We start from the raw sequence: 15,054 nt of genomic DNA, 5'->3' as shown, positions 1-15,054 counted from the left end.
TTTTCTTTTCTTTCCTTTTTTTACCACTTTAAGAGGTATAAAAAGTATTTCTGGCAGGAATAAAAATTATTTGACGTTGGGACTTGAGCAGGAGAAAATGTTTCTTTCTGTGAAACTGGATTTTAAAAATGTGCTGTGCAGAAATTGCAGAAAATGATTTTGTAGTTTTTTTCTGTTAAAAAATGATTCATACTGTGTGGCTCATGGTGTATGGAGTCTGTAAAAGTTGTAGATGTTGTCAAACAACGTGTCTCTGAACTGCTCTCAAAATGGCCGTTTAAGTTTTTTTTCTTTCCATAAAAACCTGAACGGCCGGTTTGTACAGGACAGTCCTGTGTGGCGTCAGATCACGTGACGCAAGCACACCTGTAGAGGCCAAGTCTGGAGTACCTGCGCGCTGGGCGTGGATGGATGTTGGTTTGCGAGTGCGCATATTTGGCTTGTTATTCTTGGACGACGCCACTCTGTTGTTCAGGATCAGCTTTATCACAAGGTGGGTCATTTTTTAATCTTACCGTGATGATTTGATGACCATAAGTATTCTAATTAAGGCATAACTTATTTCAATAGATTACTTAAATAGTTTCCGTTTTTTTTTCTTAAAAATTGTTTTATTGAGGCCTGTGAATTTTCACCTGAAGTCAGTCCATTGTTAGCTACACTTTTTAATGCGACTCGGTTACACCGTAGCAGAAAAACTAGTTTGTTATTCTTTCAGTAATAGTGTCAGCTGAACTTTAGCCATATAATCCCTTGAAAAGTTTATTTTAGCCTGTGCTCTATACAAGAAACTTGCTGTGTATTTCATGTAATCCAGCGTAAACTTTCCTTAAAAGTACTAGGCAGTATTATGCCTAGTACTTTTAAGGAAATAAAAATTAACAGACCTATCTCTGTTAATTTTCTGAATGACAGCATCTGTAGGCAACATTTATTTAGTTTTAAGCAGTTTCTTTAACCACAACCATGCTCGGGTCCAAACGGCAGCCTTTCCTTTGTGCTCTTGAGCAAGGTCAATATTTGGAAGGGGCCATCCATCAGACTGCTTCATTCACTTGCCAAACACAAATAGAAACTTTATCATAAATCTTTATCGTAACAGCTCTAAAATTTAAATGGACATGCATTTTTAAAAAATTACTGCTTGTAAAGTTCATCTGTAAATTACAATGTATTAAAGTATTCACACCCATTCACTTCTTCACACCTCCATGGTATAATGCTACCATGTGCTTCAAACTGGGCATGGTGTTAACCATGTGATTTAAAACATAGCTGTTTTTGTCCATAAATGACACCTGGAGTTCAGGCCCAAAGATCTAGTTTGGTTTCATCAGACCAGAGTATTTAGTTTTTCCTGGTCTAACAATTTCTGAAGTGTGTTTACAGAGGTCATAAATGCGACATTAGTGAAATGGGTTAACAATGTTTGACCTTACAGATCTGGGCTGTCAAACACTAGTTTTAGAGGGCTTGTGTCCTGAAACTATTAGATGTGTCTCTGCTTCAACATGCTTGAATCAAATAATTAGGTGATTAGCAGGACTCTGTACAACTTGATTGGATGATGAGTTCATCCAGCAATCCAATTCTGGTTTGTTTTACCTGGGACATGTCTAAGAGTTGCAGGAGTTGCAGGAGTTGAGGACTGGAGGTTGTCAAGCTGGTTCTAGATTTTTCTGTTATCTCCACAAGTTAACACCATATGTTGCCATTGGGTTTTTGGCCAACTCTGACCAAAACCCTTCTCCCTTGAATACTTAGTTTGCTCAGGCAGTCAGATCTAACTTCTTACATTTGCAGTCTTTTTGGGACGCTTAGTGCTTTCAAGATCTTTTATATCCTTCTACATATTTGTCCTCTGGCAAATATGCTTTCATATGTCTAAGATAATGCGTTTGACTTCCTTATTTAGTTTCTGTTGTGATATGACAACCGGTGTACTACAAGTCACATTGCAGAAACATCTGAATGATGTTTCTACAATGTTTTTCATTGGTCATTCTGAAAAGTAGTTTTTTAATGTACATTGTCTTTTTTTATAGAAAACTCTACTCAAAATAACTTAAGAATAATCCAATTCAGTTCATTTATATAGTGCCAATTCACAATATGTCAAGTGCTGTACAAAAAAATCCCATTTCAATTCAATGACATGTACATTCCAAATTAATGTTATCAATCAATACAATGCGTTCAAGTAATTATTAAAAATAGATTAAAAAGTTTCTGTCAGGAAGAAACCTCCAGCAGAACCAGAACTGGGTTTAGTACAAGCGCCCATCTGCCATGACAGACTGGGGTTTGAGAAGACAGAGCAGAATGTACAAGAAACAGATTAACTGATTTAAAATTGTTTACAATGTTTATGAAAGTACAGAGTTTAACAGCAGGAGAGGGAGAATGATTAGTTAATGGCAGGATTGTCTCAGTCAATGCCGTCCTCCAGGAAGGAATTGCAACCTACTACATACATAACTGAGAAAACAAAAGTTAACAGTTGAAATAACCATAAATCATTCAAATTGGAGTAAAAGACAAAGAGAATTTGAAAAGAGTAAAGCACTGAATACTTTCTGAATAAACTATAGTGCTTGTTATTTTTAATTATCAGCCCCTGAAGATGAGCAACTTAGTGTATTTTAATAGGCAAAAAAAAATCAAAAGAGAAGTTGAATAAAATGCCTTCTACATAAACCTTAATGGTTGTTAGTTCCCTGTAGCATTGAATGTCAGTTCTTATGAATAGTAAAAGGTTGTCTCAGGTCTTATACAAACATTTGCTCTGTTTCCTCAAGTCAGGAGGATTGTTCTTTTTTCTAAGAAGTTTGAGATCCAGAATTATTCCAGGATGCCAAGCCACCGGCACAGCAACCATCTGTACCCGCCAAGTGGAAGTAAACAGTGAGTGGTCTCACTTTTACCTCATTCTATTTCTTTGCTTTTTTAGGTCTGAGCATTATACATCACACATTTCTTGCCCATTGTAAATGGGTCAACTTTTAATATCTTTTTAATCTTACAGTTAAAATGAGACAAATACCTACACAGAATAAAAAGACAAATGTTGTTCTTCTTGTTCTTCTTGATGAAATCTTGTTTTAGGTTAGCTGGAATTACCAGAATATTTTGCTAAATGCCAGAAACTTTAACATTTTTTGTAGATTTTTAATTTTTTGTTTTTCTTTTGAATTCACACGTTTATATGAACTTGGTCAGTACCAGAGATAACTCTTTTAAACTGAATGACTTGTGTCAAACCTTCAGAGTTTCCTTTTACTAGCTTCTCACAGTTTACTAGAATTTTGGCCCATTCCTCGTCATAGAACTTACTTACACGTTTATAGGCTGCCTCACGAACACACTCCTTTCCAGATTTACCTACAACTTACTCCATGGGACTGAGATTAGGGCTGCACTAAAACATGAACTTTGTTGTCCTTAAGCCACTTTATAGCTATTTTGTCTGAAATGCTATATAATTATTTTTCTTTTGGAAGACCAATCTGCACCCAACCATTAACTTCATGAATGACTTTCTTTTCAAGTCAGTGTGTCTAAATACCACACACATAACAATAGAAACTAAAACAGCTTGAATTGTGGAATGTGTGGTGTCCAGTTGTCCAGAAGCAAAGCAACCACACACAAACTGATTTCACTCACCAGCATTCAGAAGTCAGACAGTAAATCCCACAAAACTTCTCGAGATCAAACGTGAGTTCAACATCACATGCTATTCAATCCAACAAGTTGAATATTCCCAATTTTAGATTGGAGCAGTCCTGGCGTTCAACTTGTCCTAAGAGCTATCCCGATAACACCTAAGTGTCAATTACGCAAAAAGGGAAAAAAAGAAATTAGGAAGGGCTCAAACACTGTTTTTACACCGCTGTAGGTGAATCACAGTTTACTTCCAAGCAGAACTTTAACTACATCCAACTAGCACCAAAAATCTGATCTTAAGTTGGTGACCGATTCAAGAGACGGCCTACAGCTCTGACGCATCCAGATGAATGTAAAATTGTAATTTAACATTAGCATAAGCTGTTGTTAACTCGAGTGACATTCTTTATTTCAGCATGTCTTGCATACAGAAAAAAAATGTATATACAGTGTATTTTCCTGAAAAATGTTTCTCCCTCTTGTTTTCTCGGCTAACCATAAATAAAATTGCTTTTGTAAAATTGTGACAATACTTGCAAAAAATTTTTTAGAATCAACTATGATATTCAGTAAACTATCGATGCTAAATTTAAATAAATTGTCTATAGTTTTATCTAGAATATTTAATTCAGATATGACTGTATAATTTTTATCAATCAAATTGATTGAATCTTTATGGAACCATGTGAGAGGTTAATAAAATGGAGGTACAATTTAAATGGGTGCTTACTTATACACCGCAGCTGTTGGATTTTGTGTTGCTGTATGACTTATTACTGTTTACTTTAACAGTCCATGGCAGGGGTGCCCAAACTTTTTGAGAGCAAGATCTACTTTTTCTCTCACCAGCCACCTGAGATCTACCTCATGACAAAGACATAAAAATTGCAAATTAAACTCTATTGACTTATTTTATATGTGAATATACATCAGTTATAGCAGAAATAATAAAGTGACAGAAAACCTAATGCAGTTTCTTCCTCAGTGAGATTCTGACACTGGGAGCAGCTCACTGGTTTCTCAGTCAGAAGCTGGTTGCAAACCTGACACCAGCAGGTATCAGTCAGTCATGGTGGATCTGAAATTTGATTTGATGATCTCAGTATGAGAAACTACAGACTGATAGGAGGAACCAAAGAGCCCAGTAAAGGTAAAGGTAAATCTTCTGAAGTCGGGATATAACTAATTTGATTTCATATAATTATTGCGGTAGAATTTGTTAAAACTTAATGAAAATATATTTGTCCTATTTGATGTTGTGACGTATGTTCACAAAGAACTAGGTAATTAGTCGATAAACGTTTCTGAAAGTTTATTGAACGTTCAGAAACTACATCAGGTGTGATGAGCCACAGCAAAGGTAAAACAATCCGAAAAGACGATCAACTCTAAACCACTTCTACCTTCTCTCTCTCTCTCTCTCTCTCTCTCTCTCTCTTTCTCTCTCTCGATATCAAACATGATATTTATTTCTCGATTATTAATAAGCCTCTCATGAACACAGCGGTGGTTGAGTAGCTGATTTAAACTCCTGCTCTGCTCTCAGTCGGTCTTTGAGTCGCTTTTTTCCTTTTTCTTTTTTTTGTTAAGGAACCGAAACGCACAATTCTGCAAAATTACTGAGATAATTAATTTTAGCATGTTTCGTTGACTTTTTATAATTATTCTTTTTTAATGAAGCTACAACCGTTTAGTTATCTTAGTGAATATGTTTGATAAGCCTGCAGAGGAGGAAGTGCTGGACTCAGCGTCCTGGCGGCGTTCAGTTTGTCACCTGCCGAGATCGACTCAAAACCTTCCGCGATCCGATCGTGATGAACGTATTGGGCACCTCTGGTCCATGGCATGTAAATCACCTGCATCACATTTTTTATGCTGCAGTGCTTGGTACTGCTTTCAACTACTGACTTGGCTTTCAATACAATGTTATGTTGTATCCAGTCAGGCTTTAAAAATCTCTCAAGGTAAATAATATTAAAACAACAAATTAAAATGCTATCTTAAATGACTCCATCAGCTAAACCAGTGGTCTTTACCAGTGGTAAATATTTTTTCTGTTAGTGTTGCTTCCAACATGCCAAAATCAATTATTGGGATGTTACTTTTGAGGGGTAAAGTTTGCTAATGGTGAAACATTTACTGCAAATATTCTTTGTACTAGTCTTACTATTTGGCCTTGTTTGAATCTGACCTACTGTGACATTCATGTATTGAAAAAAGCTTGTCTACGCTCTTCTGTTGACAGCAAACATAGGCACAGTGAGCCCACGTCAAACCCAACCTTCTTCTACTATAAAGCAGACAAGAATATTCAATTCTATCGCTGGACTTCCCCCCCAGGTGTGATGAAGATACTGTGCATTATCATCGTCATCATGTGTGTGGCCATCTTTGCATGTGTGGCCTCATCTCTTGCATGGGACTATGACATGAATGCCATGGGAGGTGGAATTGGCCTGATGCCGGGTTTACCCAGTGGATACGGCAGCAGTGGCACTTACGGTGCTGGTCTTGGCGGCAGTTCCGGCAGCTATGGCTATGGAGGAACACAAATTGACCCCAAATCTGGCAATGGCTTTATCATTGCTATTGCAGCCATTACTTTCATAGCCACACTGATCATATTTATCTTGGTGATTTCAAGGCAAAATGCAGCCCGGTCTTCAAAGTTCTACCTAGTATCCATTATTATCTGTGCCATTTTAGCATTTTTGATGCTTATTTCCACCATCGTCTACCTGGTGTCAGTGAACCCAACTGCACAATCCTCAGGGTCTATGTTATACAACCAGGTGATCCAGTTATGTGCACAATACCAGACACAGACTCAGGCCCAGGGTATCTTCATCAACCAGTACCTTTACCATTACTGTGTGGTGGAGCCCCAAGAGGTGAGTTAAATTATTTTAATGCAATTACTTTTGAGACTGTGAGAGCAGTGCACAAGCTTTGTGAAATTTTCTTTTTGAAAATGTATGAGTGTGTTTTGTGTACAGGTAAAAGGAAAAAATAAATAAAAATGTGTGTGTAAATCCAAGCACTGTAAATTCAGTACAAATCTTACTGGATCAAGATTAAACAATTCTAATTTTAGGATGAATACAGGATTATTAAAACTCAGGTGAAGCAACATTTGTATAAATGAAGAATTATTTCTCTTCTATTTCCAATCATTGGATGTTAGCAAATTTATTCCTGTTTCATAATGTTATCATAAACTTTGAGAGGTCTTAATTTATATTATTTATCCTTGATGTTGGTAGTAGTTCAATTTTGCACATGTGACCCAGGCAACATTCAACTTCTCTGGTCACACAATTCTATTTTTATTTACATCTTGTGTAGGGGTTTATAAATGGTACATTTAGTATGTTGATGGCAAACACAATCAATTACATTCATTGGCTGTTGTTGGAATTTTATGCGATCCCTTACATAGGTTTGACTAATGTGCTAAATGTGATGGACAACAGTCCATCGTATGTTACATTATGTTGGCGTACAGTAACTAATTTCTTTGCCGATACAAGTAAATTAAGCATTTCTTTAAGATGCAAATTTACTTATGAACAAATCCAGGCTACATTCAGAATTATTCATCTTGTAAAAGGTTCAAGGATTTTATGTTTAAAGCGTTTTTTTTCTCCCCAACTAACCCTTTAAGTATGCAGTGAGAGATCTGAGCCTCATTTCGAGCATGACGGAATTGACCATGCGTGTAGCTAGATGTTATTTCAGCTCATTGATATTGGAAACTTTTGTCCTGCAGGCCATAGCAATTGTCTTGGGTTTTCTGGTCGTTGTTGGCCTCATCATCTTACTGGTGTTTGCTGTCAAGACTCGCTCACTGATCCAGCGCTGGGGCCAAGACCGAATTCTCTGGGAGGAAGTGAAGATTAACTCTGCTCCCCACAACAGTGTTGGAGAGTGGGTAAGTAGGAATGGGATAGAGTTTGTTAATCTAAAAACAGATCACTTTACCTAAAATGTTATTTTCTGCTCAATTTTAACTGCAAACTCTTTTTTAAAAAGGTGAAAGGTTAGTTTTAATTGTAACCTGCTGGCTTTATTTCTTTGTGTATTGATGTTGTAATACGATGTTGATATGTGTAGCTCTTAAATAGTGATCAGGATTAATAGACAACTTCAATCTTAAGGCTAGATTTTGTTTGTCAAGTATAGTCTCTGGAGGCACCAATTCAAATGATCTGCTGCCAACATCTCATTGCAAGATTTTACAGCACAACGTGGGGGGTCTAGAACTCTCCACGCCTAGATGTAGCAAAGGGAACCAATACTGGGCTGGTAGTACTGTTGGCCACGATTAGGCCTGTCACGATAACAAATTTTGCTGAGCGATTGTCTAAAAAATTATTTCGATAAACGATAATATTGTTTCAAGACCTTTTGACACTGATTTAATGGAAATAACTAATGATGCATGCGATTTCCTGCCATAGATAGATACACTTTATATTCAGAAGAACACGTAACACTGGAACTGATGAACTAAATAAACTAAACAACCAAAAACAAAAATAAAATGGATTCTCAGTCTCCATTAACAAAAAACGTACTTGAATAAAAACTAAACAACATAAAGTCAAAGTGGAAATAAATACTGCATTCAACCAAAAGAGTGCAGATTATGAAGTCTGTATGTTGCCCTTCAGTAATCACTAGATTTAAATAGAGAAGACGGGCACATCCTACTACCTAATTTAGTTCACACTACACGATTTTTTGCCCCCATCTTCCCCTTACGATAATCTTAGATCGTTGGCTGTTCTAAGATTGTTGCTGGTGATTTCGTAACCGATCATCATGTAATGTAATTTAGATCGTCGTGGCCGCTCCGATCTAAATCAGGAGGTTTCCCCGTCTGGGAGCTTAACGCAGCCTGTTGACTGTAACAGGTAGCCAATCAGAAAGCACGGATTCTCTTAATTTATCGTGCGATTAATTGATTTATCGTGTATCGCGACAGGCCTAGTCACGATTACATCTACATTTATTTAAATTTGAAATGAATCGTGTATTCCCTTAAGTTGTTTCATAACACATTACTCCTATTTATCGATATTATATATCCAAAGGATACAAGTCTCAAAAATTATGTTTTTATGTAAGGTGGTGAAGAAGAGGTTAGGGGGTTAGATTTATTTGGGCAGAGGCTACATTTGTTTTGTTTTATGCGAAGCAAACACGGTTGAAAAACTTACTAAACATTCTCAATAACCTGTGAGAAAGGGTTGGATGGTTTCATTTGCAGTTTCTGGGTGTGGTCTGTTGGGCCATTGTTAGTTTCAGGATGATGTCCTGAAACTCAAGAGAGGTGTTGAGCACAAAGCAGAATTGGAATGAGCTTTTATGTCAAAGTTTGATTCCAATGATGAGAAATTAGGAACATTGGTAACTATGTCAGAACAGCCTTTAAAAATCAAAGTTTTCAAATTAGTCAAGTCCTCCAGAAGAACATTAAATGGACAGTTTTAGAGATTGTCAGACTTCCTGTTGACAGCAGTGATGGTATCTGTCGCATTCAGACATGCAGGAAAGACTGGAAGAACCGGTCGGACTCGGTACATGGCTCATCCACCCACAGTTAGTCATAAGAGAAAATGGGTTACCTTAGGATAAAAAGAAACTCAATAGAACTCAAGAATCAGACTTCTGGAATAAGAGACTCAAAGAAGCAGAAAAAACTAATGTCTGTCTGTCACTGTCTCCATTTTTCTCTCTGTATTTTTCTCTCTTGCAAGCTAATGATAAACAGATTTGAAGACGCATTTAAAGAAAGTAGAAACATTCAATATGATGATGAAATAATCCCTTGACAGGTTTTGTGGGGGGTAATGGAATTCTATTTAGATTAGATGAATTATCTGTTTGAGCTTCTGAGTTTACATGGACATTAACTCCATTATCCCACTTCAGGTGAAGAATGTGTCGGGTGAACCAGAGATGTTGGTCCGAGACCCTAATGATAGAGTTGGGGGTTCAAGAGAGTATCTGGACAAGCTCGACTACAGCAAACCTCTCTACCTACCAGGGTAACTTAGTTATTCAAATCCACTTCTGCCTGGGGAGATCACTGCTTTTTAACCCCTTTTCCAAGTAGATCAATTGTAATTCTCTGTGGAATGCAGAGGACAATATACTGAAAAACTGCCACTGAGTGTGTTGCAGCACTGTAAAAATGGCTTGGCTCATACAAAAACCTAAAGATCCTAACTCTTTTTTCAGAGACTCCGACATAAGCAGTTTTGCAGGAGGCTATAAATCCAGGCTGAAGGAATATGATGCTGGGTTTGAGTCTGGAGATGACTTGGAAGAAGATTTCAATGTGTGAGTGACTTTTTTATTTTATTTTTTGTTATGTACATCTATAAATCTCCATCTATTTTCTTCCACTTATCTGGGGTCGGGTTGTGGGGGCAGCAGCTTCAGAAGGGAGGCCCAGACTTCCCTCCTCAACCACTTGTTCCAGCTCCTCCGGGGGAACCCCAAGGCGTTCCCAGGCCAGCCGAGAAACATAGTCCCTCCAGCGTGTCCTGGGTCTTCCCCGGGCCTACTCCTGGTGGGACATGCTCAGAACACCTCACCTGGGAGGCGTCCAGGAGGCATCCTGACCAGATGCCTGACCCACCTCAACTGGCTCCTCTCGACGTGGAGGAGCAGTGGCTCTACTCTGAGTCCCTACCGGATGACCGAGCTTCTCTCTCTAAGGGAGAGCCCAGCCACCCTGTGGAGGAAGCCCATTTCGGCCGCTTGTATCCGTGATCTCGTTCTTTCGGTCATGACCCAAAGCTCATGACCATAGATGAGGGTGGGAACGTAGATTGACCGGTAAATCGAGAGCTTCGCTTTTTGACTCAGCTCTCTCTTCACCACGACGGACCGGTACAGCGCCCGCTTCACGACAGACGCTGCCCCAATCCRCCTGTCGATCTCCCGCTCCCTTCTTCCCTCATTCGTGAACAAGATCCCYAGATAYTTAAACTCCTCCACTTGAGGCAGGATGACCCCCCTGACCCTGAGTCCCTCCTGGATGACCAAACTTCTTACCCTATCTCTAAGGGAGAGCCCAGACACCCTATGGAGAAAACCCATTTCGGCCGCTTGAATTTGTGACCTCGTTCTTTTGGTCATGGTCCAAAGCTCATGACCATATTAGCGCAGGCGGATTGGCGCAGATGCTGTGCCAATCCGCTTGGCGCAGGGCACTTGGGGCAGGACACACCCCCCTTCCACTTGGGGCAGGACACACCCCCCCCGACCCGGAGAAGGCACTCTACTGTTTTCCGGCTTCAGACCATGGCCTCAGATTTGTAGGCACTGATCCTCATCCCGGCCGCTTCACACTTGGCTGCGAACCGCTCCATATACTGCTGAGATCTATAGCTGAGGTGGGAGAGTCTGTCCATAGGACAACAATCAGTGGTACACTGCACAAATCTGGCCTTTAAGGAAGAGTGGCAAGAAGAAAGCCGTTTTTCAAAGATATCCATAAAAAGTCTGGTTTCAAATTTGCCACAAGCCACCTGGGAGACGCACCAAACATGGAAAAAGGAGCTCTGGTCAGATGAAACCAAAATCAAACTTTTTGGCCGCAATGCAAAACAATACGTTTGGCGTAAAAGCAACACAGCTCATCACCCTGAACACTCCATCCCCACTGTCAAACATGGTGGTGGYAGCATCATGGATTGGGCCTGCTTTTCTTCAGCAGGGACAGGGAAGATGGACGGAGCCAAATACAGGACCATTCTGGAAGAAAACCTGTTGGAGTCTGCAAAAGACCTGAGACTGGGATGGAGATTTATYTTCCAACAAGACRATGATCCCAAATATAAAGCAAAATCTACAACAGAATGGTTCACAAATAAACGTATCTAGGTGTTAGAATGGCCAAGTCAAAGTCCAGACCTGAATCCAATCAAGGATTTGTGGAAAGAGCTGAAAACTGCTGTTCACAATAGCTCTCCGTTCAACCTCACTGAGCTCCAGCTGTTTTGCAARGAAGAATGTTCAAGAATTTCAGTCTCTCCATGTGCAAAACTGATAGACACAAATCCCAAGCGACTTGCAGCTGTAATTGCATCAAAAGGTGGCGCTACAAAGTACTAACGCAAGGGGGCCGAATAATATGGCACGCCCCACTTTGCAGTTTTTTATTTGTTAAAAAGTTTAAAATATCCAGAAAATTTTGTTCCACCTCACGATTGTGTCCCACTTGTTGTTGATTCTTCACAAAATAACAAAAATTTTAGATCATTGTCAGTGTTGCCCCATGAAAAGATATACTTAAATATTTGCAGAAATGTGAGGGTGTACTCACTTTTGTGATGCATTATGTGTGTGTGTGTGTGTGTGTGTGTGTGTGTGTGTGTGTGTGTGTGTGTGTGTGTGTGTGATTGTATCTTGCTGTTTACAGTTTATTTCCACCCATTATGGATGAGCAAGAGCGTCTAAGCTACAAAAGAGAATTTGATCGAGACCATCTTGAATACAAGAGCCTACAGGCTGGGATGGATGGCTTAAACCAGAACCTAGCTGACCTGGAAGGAGACTTGGACAGGCTCCCTGAGGGGAGCCCACAGTATCTGGTGAGGAGAATCAATATATTAAAATATTATTGAAAAGTAAATTTATTTTGGTGACTGAATTCACAAAGTGAAACACGTTTAGGTTAATCCCACACAGACTGAGGTTTTGAAGCCTTTTTATTATCCGTTATGATGACATTGTGCTTACAGCTACTGAAAACTTGATATCTATGGCTAGAATATCACATCAGACCAATGAAATCCATTTTCGTACATAATTTTTTAAACATACTTTTAATCTGACAAGTGGGTCTCATCAGAGTGCAAATTACAGTGCTGGTACTGGAATTTGAATAGTACTGATACTGCATACCAGTACTGATTATGACACACATTACTGGCTGTCTGGTTTGGGTTTATTTGATTTTTGTTTCTTTGTCAGTTTCATAATATGCTGGAGTGAGTTAGGTGGGGAACTAGAAGCTTGTGTTTGTGTTGTATATTTCTATTTTACAATAATGTAATGGTTTCAGAGCTGCAATAATAATAATAAAGTGGAGTGGTGATGGAGCAGCCATCTGTCTTGTTTTTTACATAAAGATGTGTATGAATCTTGAATAATATTTTTCTATATTGTGACACTAACAGTGAATTGGTCTTACTACAGGATGTCTTGAATGAATACACTCAAGTCAAAAGCTTCAAGAAGGTAAGGTTAGCCACGCTGTGAACTCTGATAATAAATATGAAGTGGACTATGGACTTTTCCACCACTAAAGACTACTTTGTACCACCATGTGTTAAAGTAACACAACTTTAACAGCTTGTATTAAAGTAAGTTACTACTTTAAAACAGTAGCCTACTTTAAAACTTTTAAGTAGGCGACTGTGGCTGTGTGGGTTGAGTAGTCGTCTTGCGATCTGAAGGTTGTTGGTTCGATTCCAGCTTCCACATGTCGATGTGTGCTTGGGCAAGGCACTCAACCCCAAATTGCCTACTGAGTGTATCAGTGTATAAATGTGTGAGCGTTTGTGAGTGCAAATGGGTAAATGTGACTCTAGTGTAAAGTGCTTTGAGTGCTCAAAATGATCAGAAAAGCACTGGTCAATGGTCCATTGACCATTTAAAATACTAGAATTTGCACAGAACTTATTTTTGGCTGTCTAATGACACATTTAAAATATTAAATCATGTCTTATGATCAATTAAACAGTACTTCACTAGACTCTTTACTAAATACTTTCTGTACTTGCTTATTTAAAGCTTCTACTTAACATGTTGAAGTTATACTATGATTTGAGTATAATTTTTGGATACTCTAACCAATCTCTGTAAATAAATGATTGCACTATTGATTTATTATAATTATTATTTCTTTATTTTTTTAACAAAAGCAGCCATAAAATAAAGGCGGGCACCCTACCATGGAAGGCATCCCTTATTTTCTTTTCTAAAAGGTGAAACCCTAGATGAAGGTAGCATCAAGTGTGCTACCGACGTTAACATGTTGGCCTTCATTATCGCCGTTTGTTGCAGTATCCTGGGGTAAATGTTAAAAAGCTGCTCAGCAACTGGGAATTCTAATCACCCCAGTCAACACATAAGCCTCCCAAAAACTTCCCATAAGCATTCCCAAAAGATAAATATCTAAAGGATCACTGGACAAAGCAAGTACAGAGAACAGATGGCTTCCCATTCCATCTTCCTTACCGTGTAGCAATCATTTCACTGCACAAAAGTCTCAAAAGTGTTAAATATTTTTAAAAACAAGATTATCCATAATAATGAAAATAGAGGGATTATTTGTTTTCAAATAGTGGGTGCACATGCAACCTGACTGCAGAAAGAGCCAGCCTGCCTTTAAACTGTCACCAGTTGACATGGTAACTCCCAATGTCTTGCTGTTTTAGCCAGCATGTTGTCAGCATACTACAACGGTTTATGACGGCATGATGAGATAAGTTATGCTACCAAATTAACATTAGTTAATGAGAAACGTCTTGACGACTCAAACATGTCACATCCAGATGAGTGGATAAATGACAAAAAAATGCCCCAACCTTCAGTGGGCGGACATTACTTACTAGGAATATTAAAGCAATTTTGTTCACGGCAAGGTCAATGTCCCTCTAAGAATAAGATACACGTAACCATGGTGAGGAAGGTTGCAGGTATAAAACCTTAATAGGGTTTTCATAAAATTGTAAATTTTCATGAAAAATGGAATTCATATTTAGCATGTAAAGGACAAACACAGAATGAAACCACAGTAATTCATCTTTTTAAATGATGTCTTGGTTTAATTAGTTCAGACTCTAAATCCTTTGGTGTTTATTTGAATGGTGGTGTAAAAGCACACTAGGAGGACCCGAAATCAGCCACGAGACAGGAGTGAGCAGAAAACCACAGATCTTTATTGGAGACAGCCAAGGGCGGCACACTGGATAACTAGCTGTAGCACTAGCTGGAAGATGGTGCGTGGGGGCGGAGGGAGAAGCGCAGATRCAGRGCAGCGTACTCACAACCGAGGAKCAGAGGAATAAAGTCCAGATCCAAGTTCTTGGTCARCCGGGCCGAGGTCATACACGAAGGGGAAGATAGCAGAGTCCGAGGGAGTGGGCGTGAGCKKYGTCAGAGAACAGGCTAGGGTCGAGATCCGGGTAGGCAAAAACAGCRGTCCAACAAGGGAAGGCAAAAGGGGAAAATCCAAAGGRCAAGAGCGAGGCAGTRAYACACAGRGCGTGGATGAAGAGCTAGAAACTACTTGCTGAAAGCGTTCGATAATCTGGCAGTGTGCGGGTTGCGGAGGGAGGCTTAAGAAGGGGAGCAATCAGGGAG

General features: G+C 39.1%; 1 protein-coding gene across 3 annotated transcripts in view; it reads left to right on the top strand.

The window, feature by feature from the left end:
• Positions 1-401: 401 nt before the first annotated feature.
• The window catches only part of oclnb (occludin b), a 20,996-nt gene continuing 6,343 nt past the window's right edge, over positions 402-15,054 (top strand). Inside the window, exons 1-8 of one of the 3 annotated variants that reach the window (XM_008419297.2) lie at positions 402-493; positions 2,803-2,904; positions 5,912-6,557; positions 7,436-7,597; positions 9,604-9,719; positions 9,913-10,014; positions 12,104-12,275; positions 12,883-12,924. In XM_008419297.2, the coding sequence (XP_008417519.1) occupies positions 408-493; positions 2,803-2,904; positions 5,912-6,557; positions 7,436-7,597; positions 9,604-9,719; positions 9,913-10,014; positions 12,104-12,275; positions 12,883-12,924 (1,428 nt within the window). In that variant the 5' untranslated portion in view covers positions 402-407. Of the gene's footprint in view, positions 494-2,798; positions 2,905-5,911; positions 6,558-7,435; positions 7,598-9,603; positions 9,720-9,912; positions 10,015-12,103; positions 12,276-12,882; positions 12,925-15,054 lie in introns of all 3 variants that reach the window. The other 2 variants (XM_008419298.2, XM_008419296.2) reach the window with 2 other exon arrangements.

The sequence above is a fragment of the Poecilia reticulata genome, linkage group LG9, assembly GCF_000633615.1.
Source record: "Poecilia reticulata strain Guanapo linkage group LG9, Guppy_female_1.0+MT, whole genome shotgun sequence".
Classification (NCBI taxonomy): domain Eukaryota; kingdom Metazoa; phylum Chordata; class Actinopteri; order Cyprinodontiformes; family Poeciliidae; genus Poecilia; species Poecilia reticulata.
Note: the sequence above shows the minus strand (reverse complement) of the source record. Positions and strands in the feature narration are given on the sequence as shown.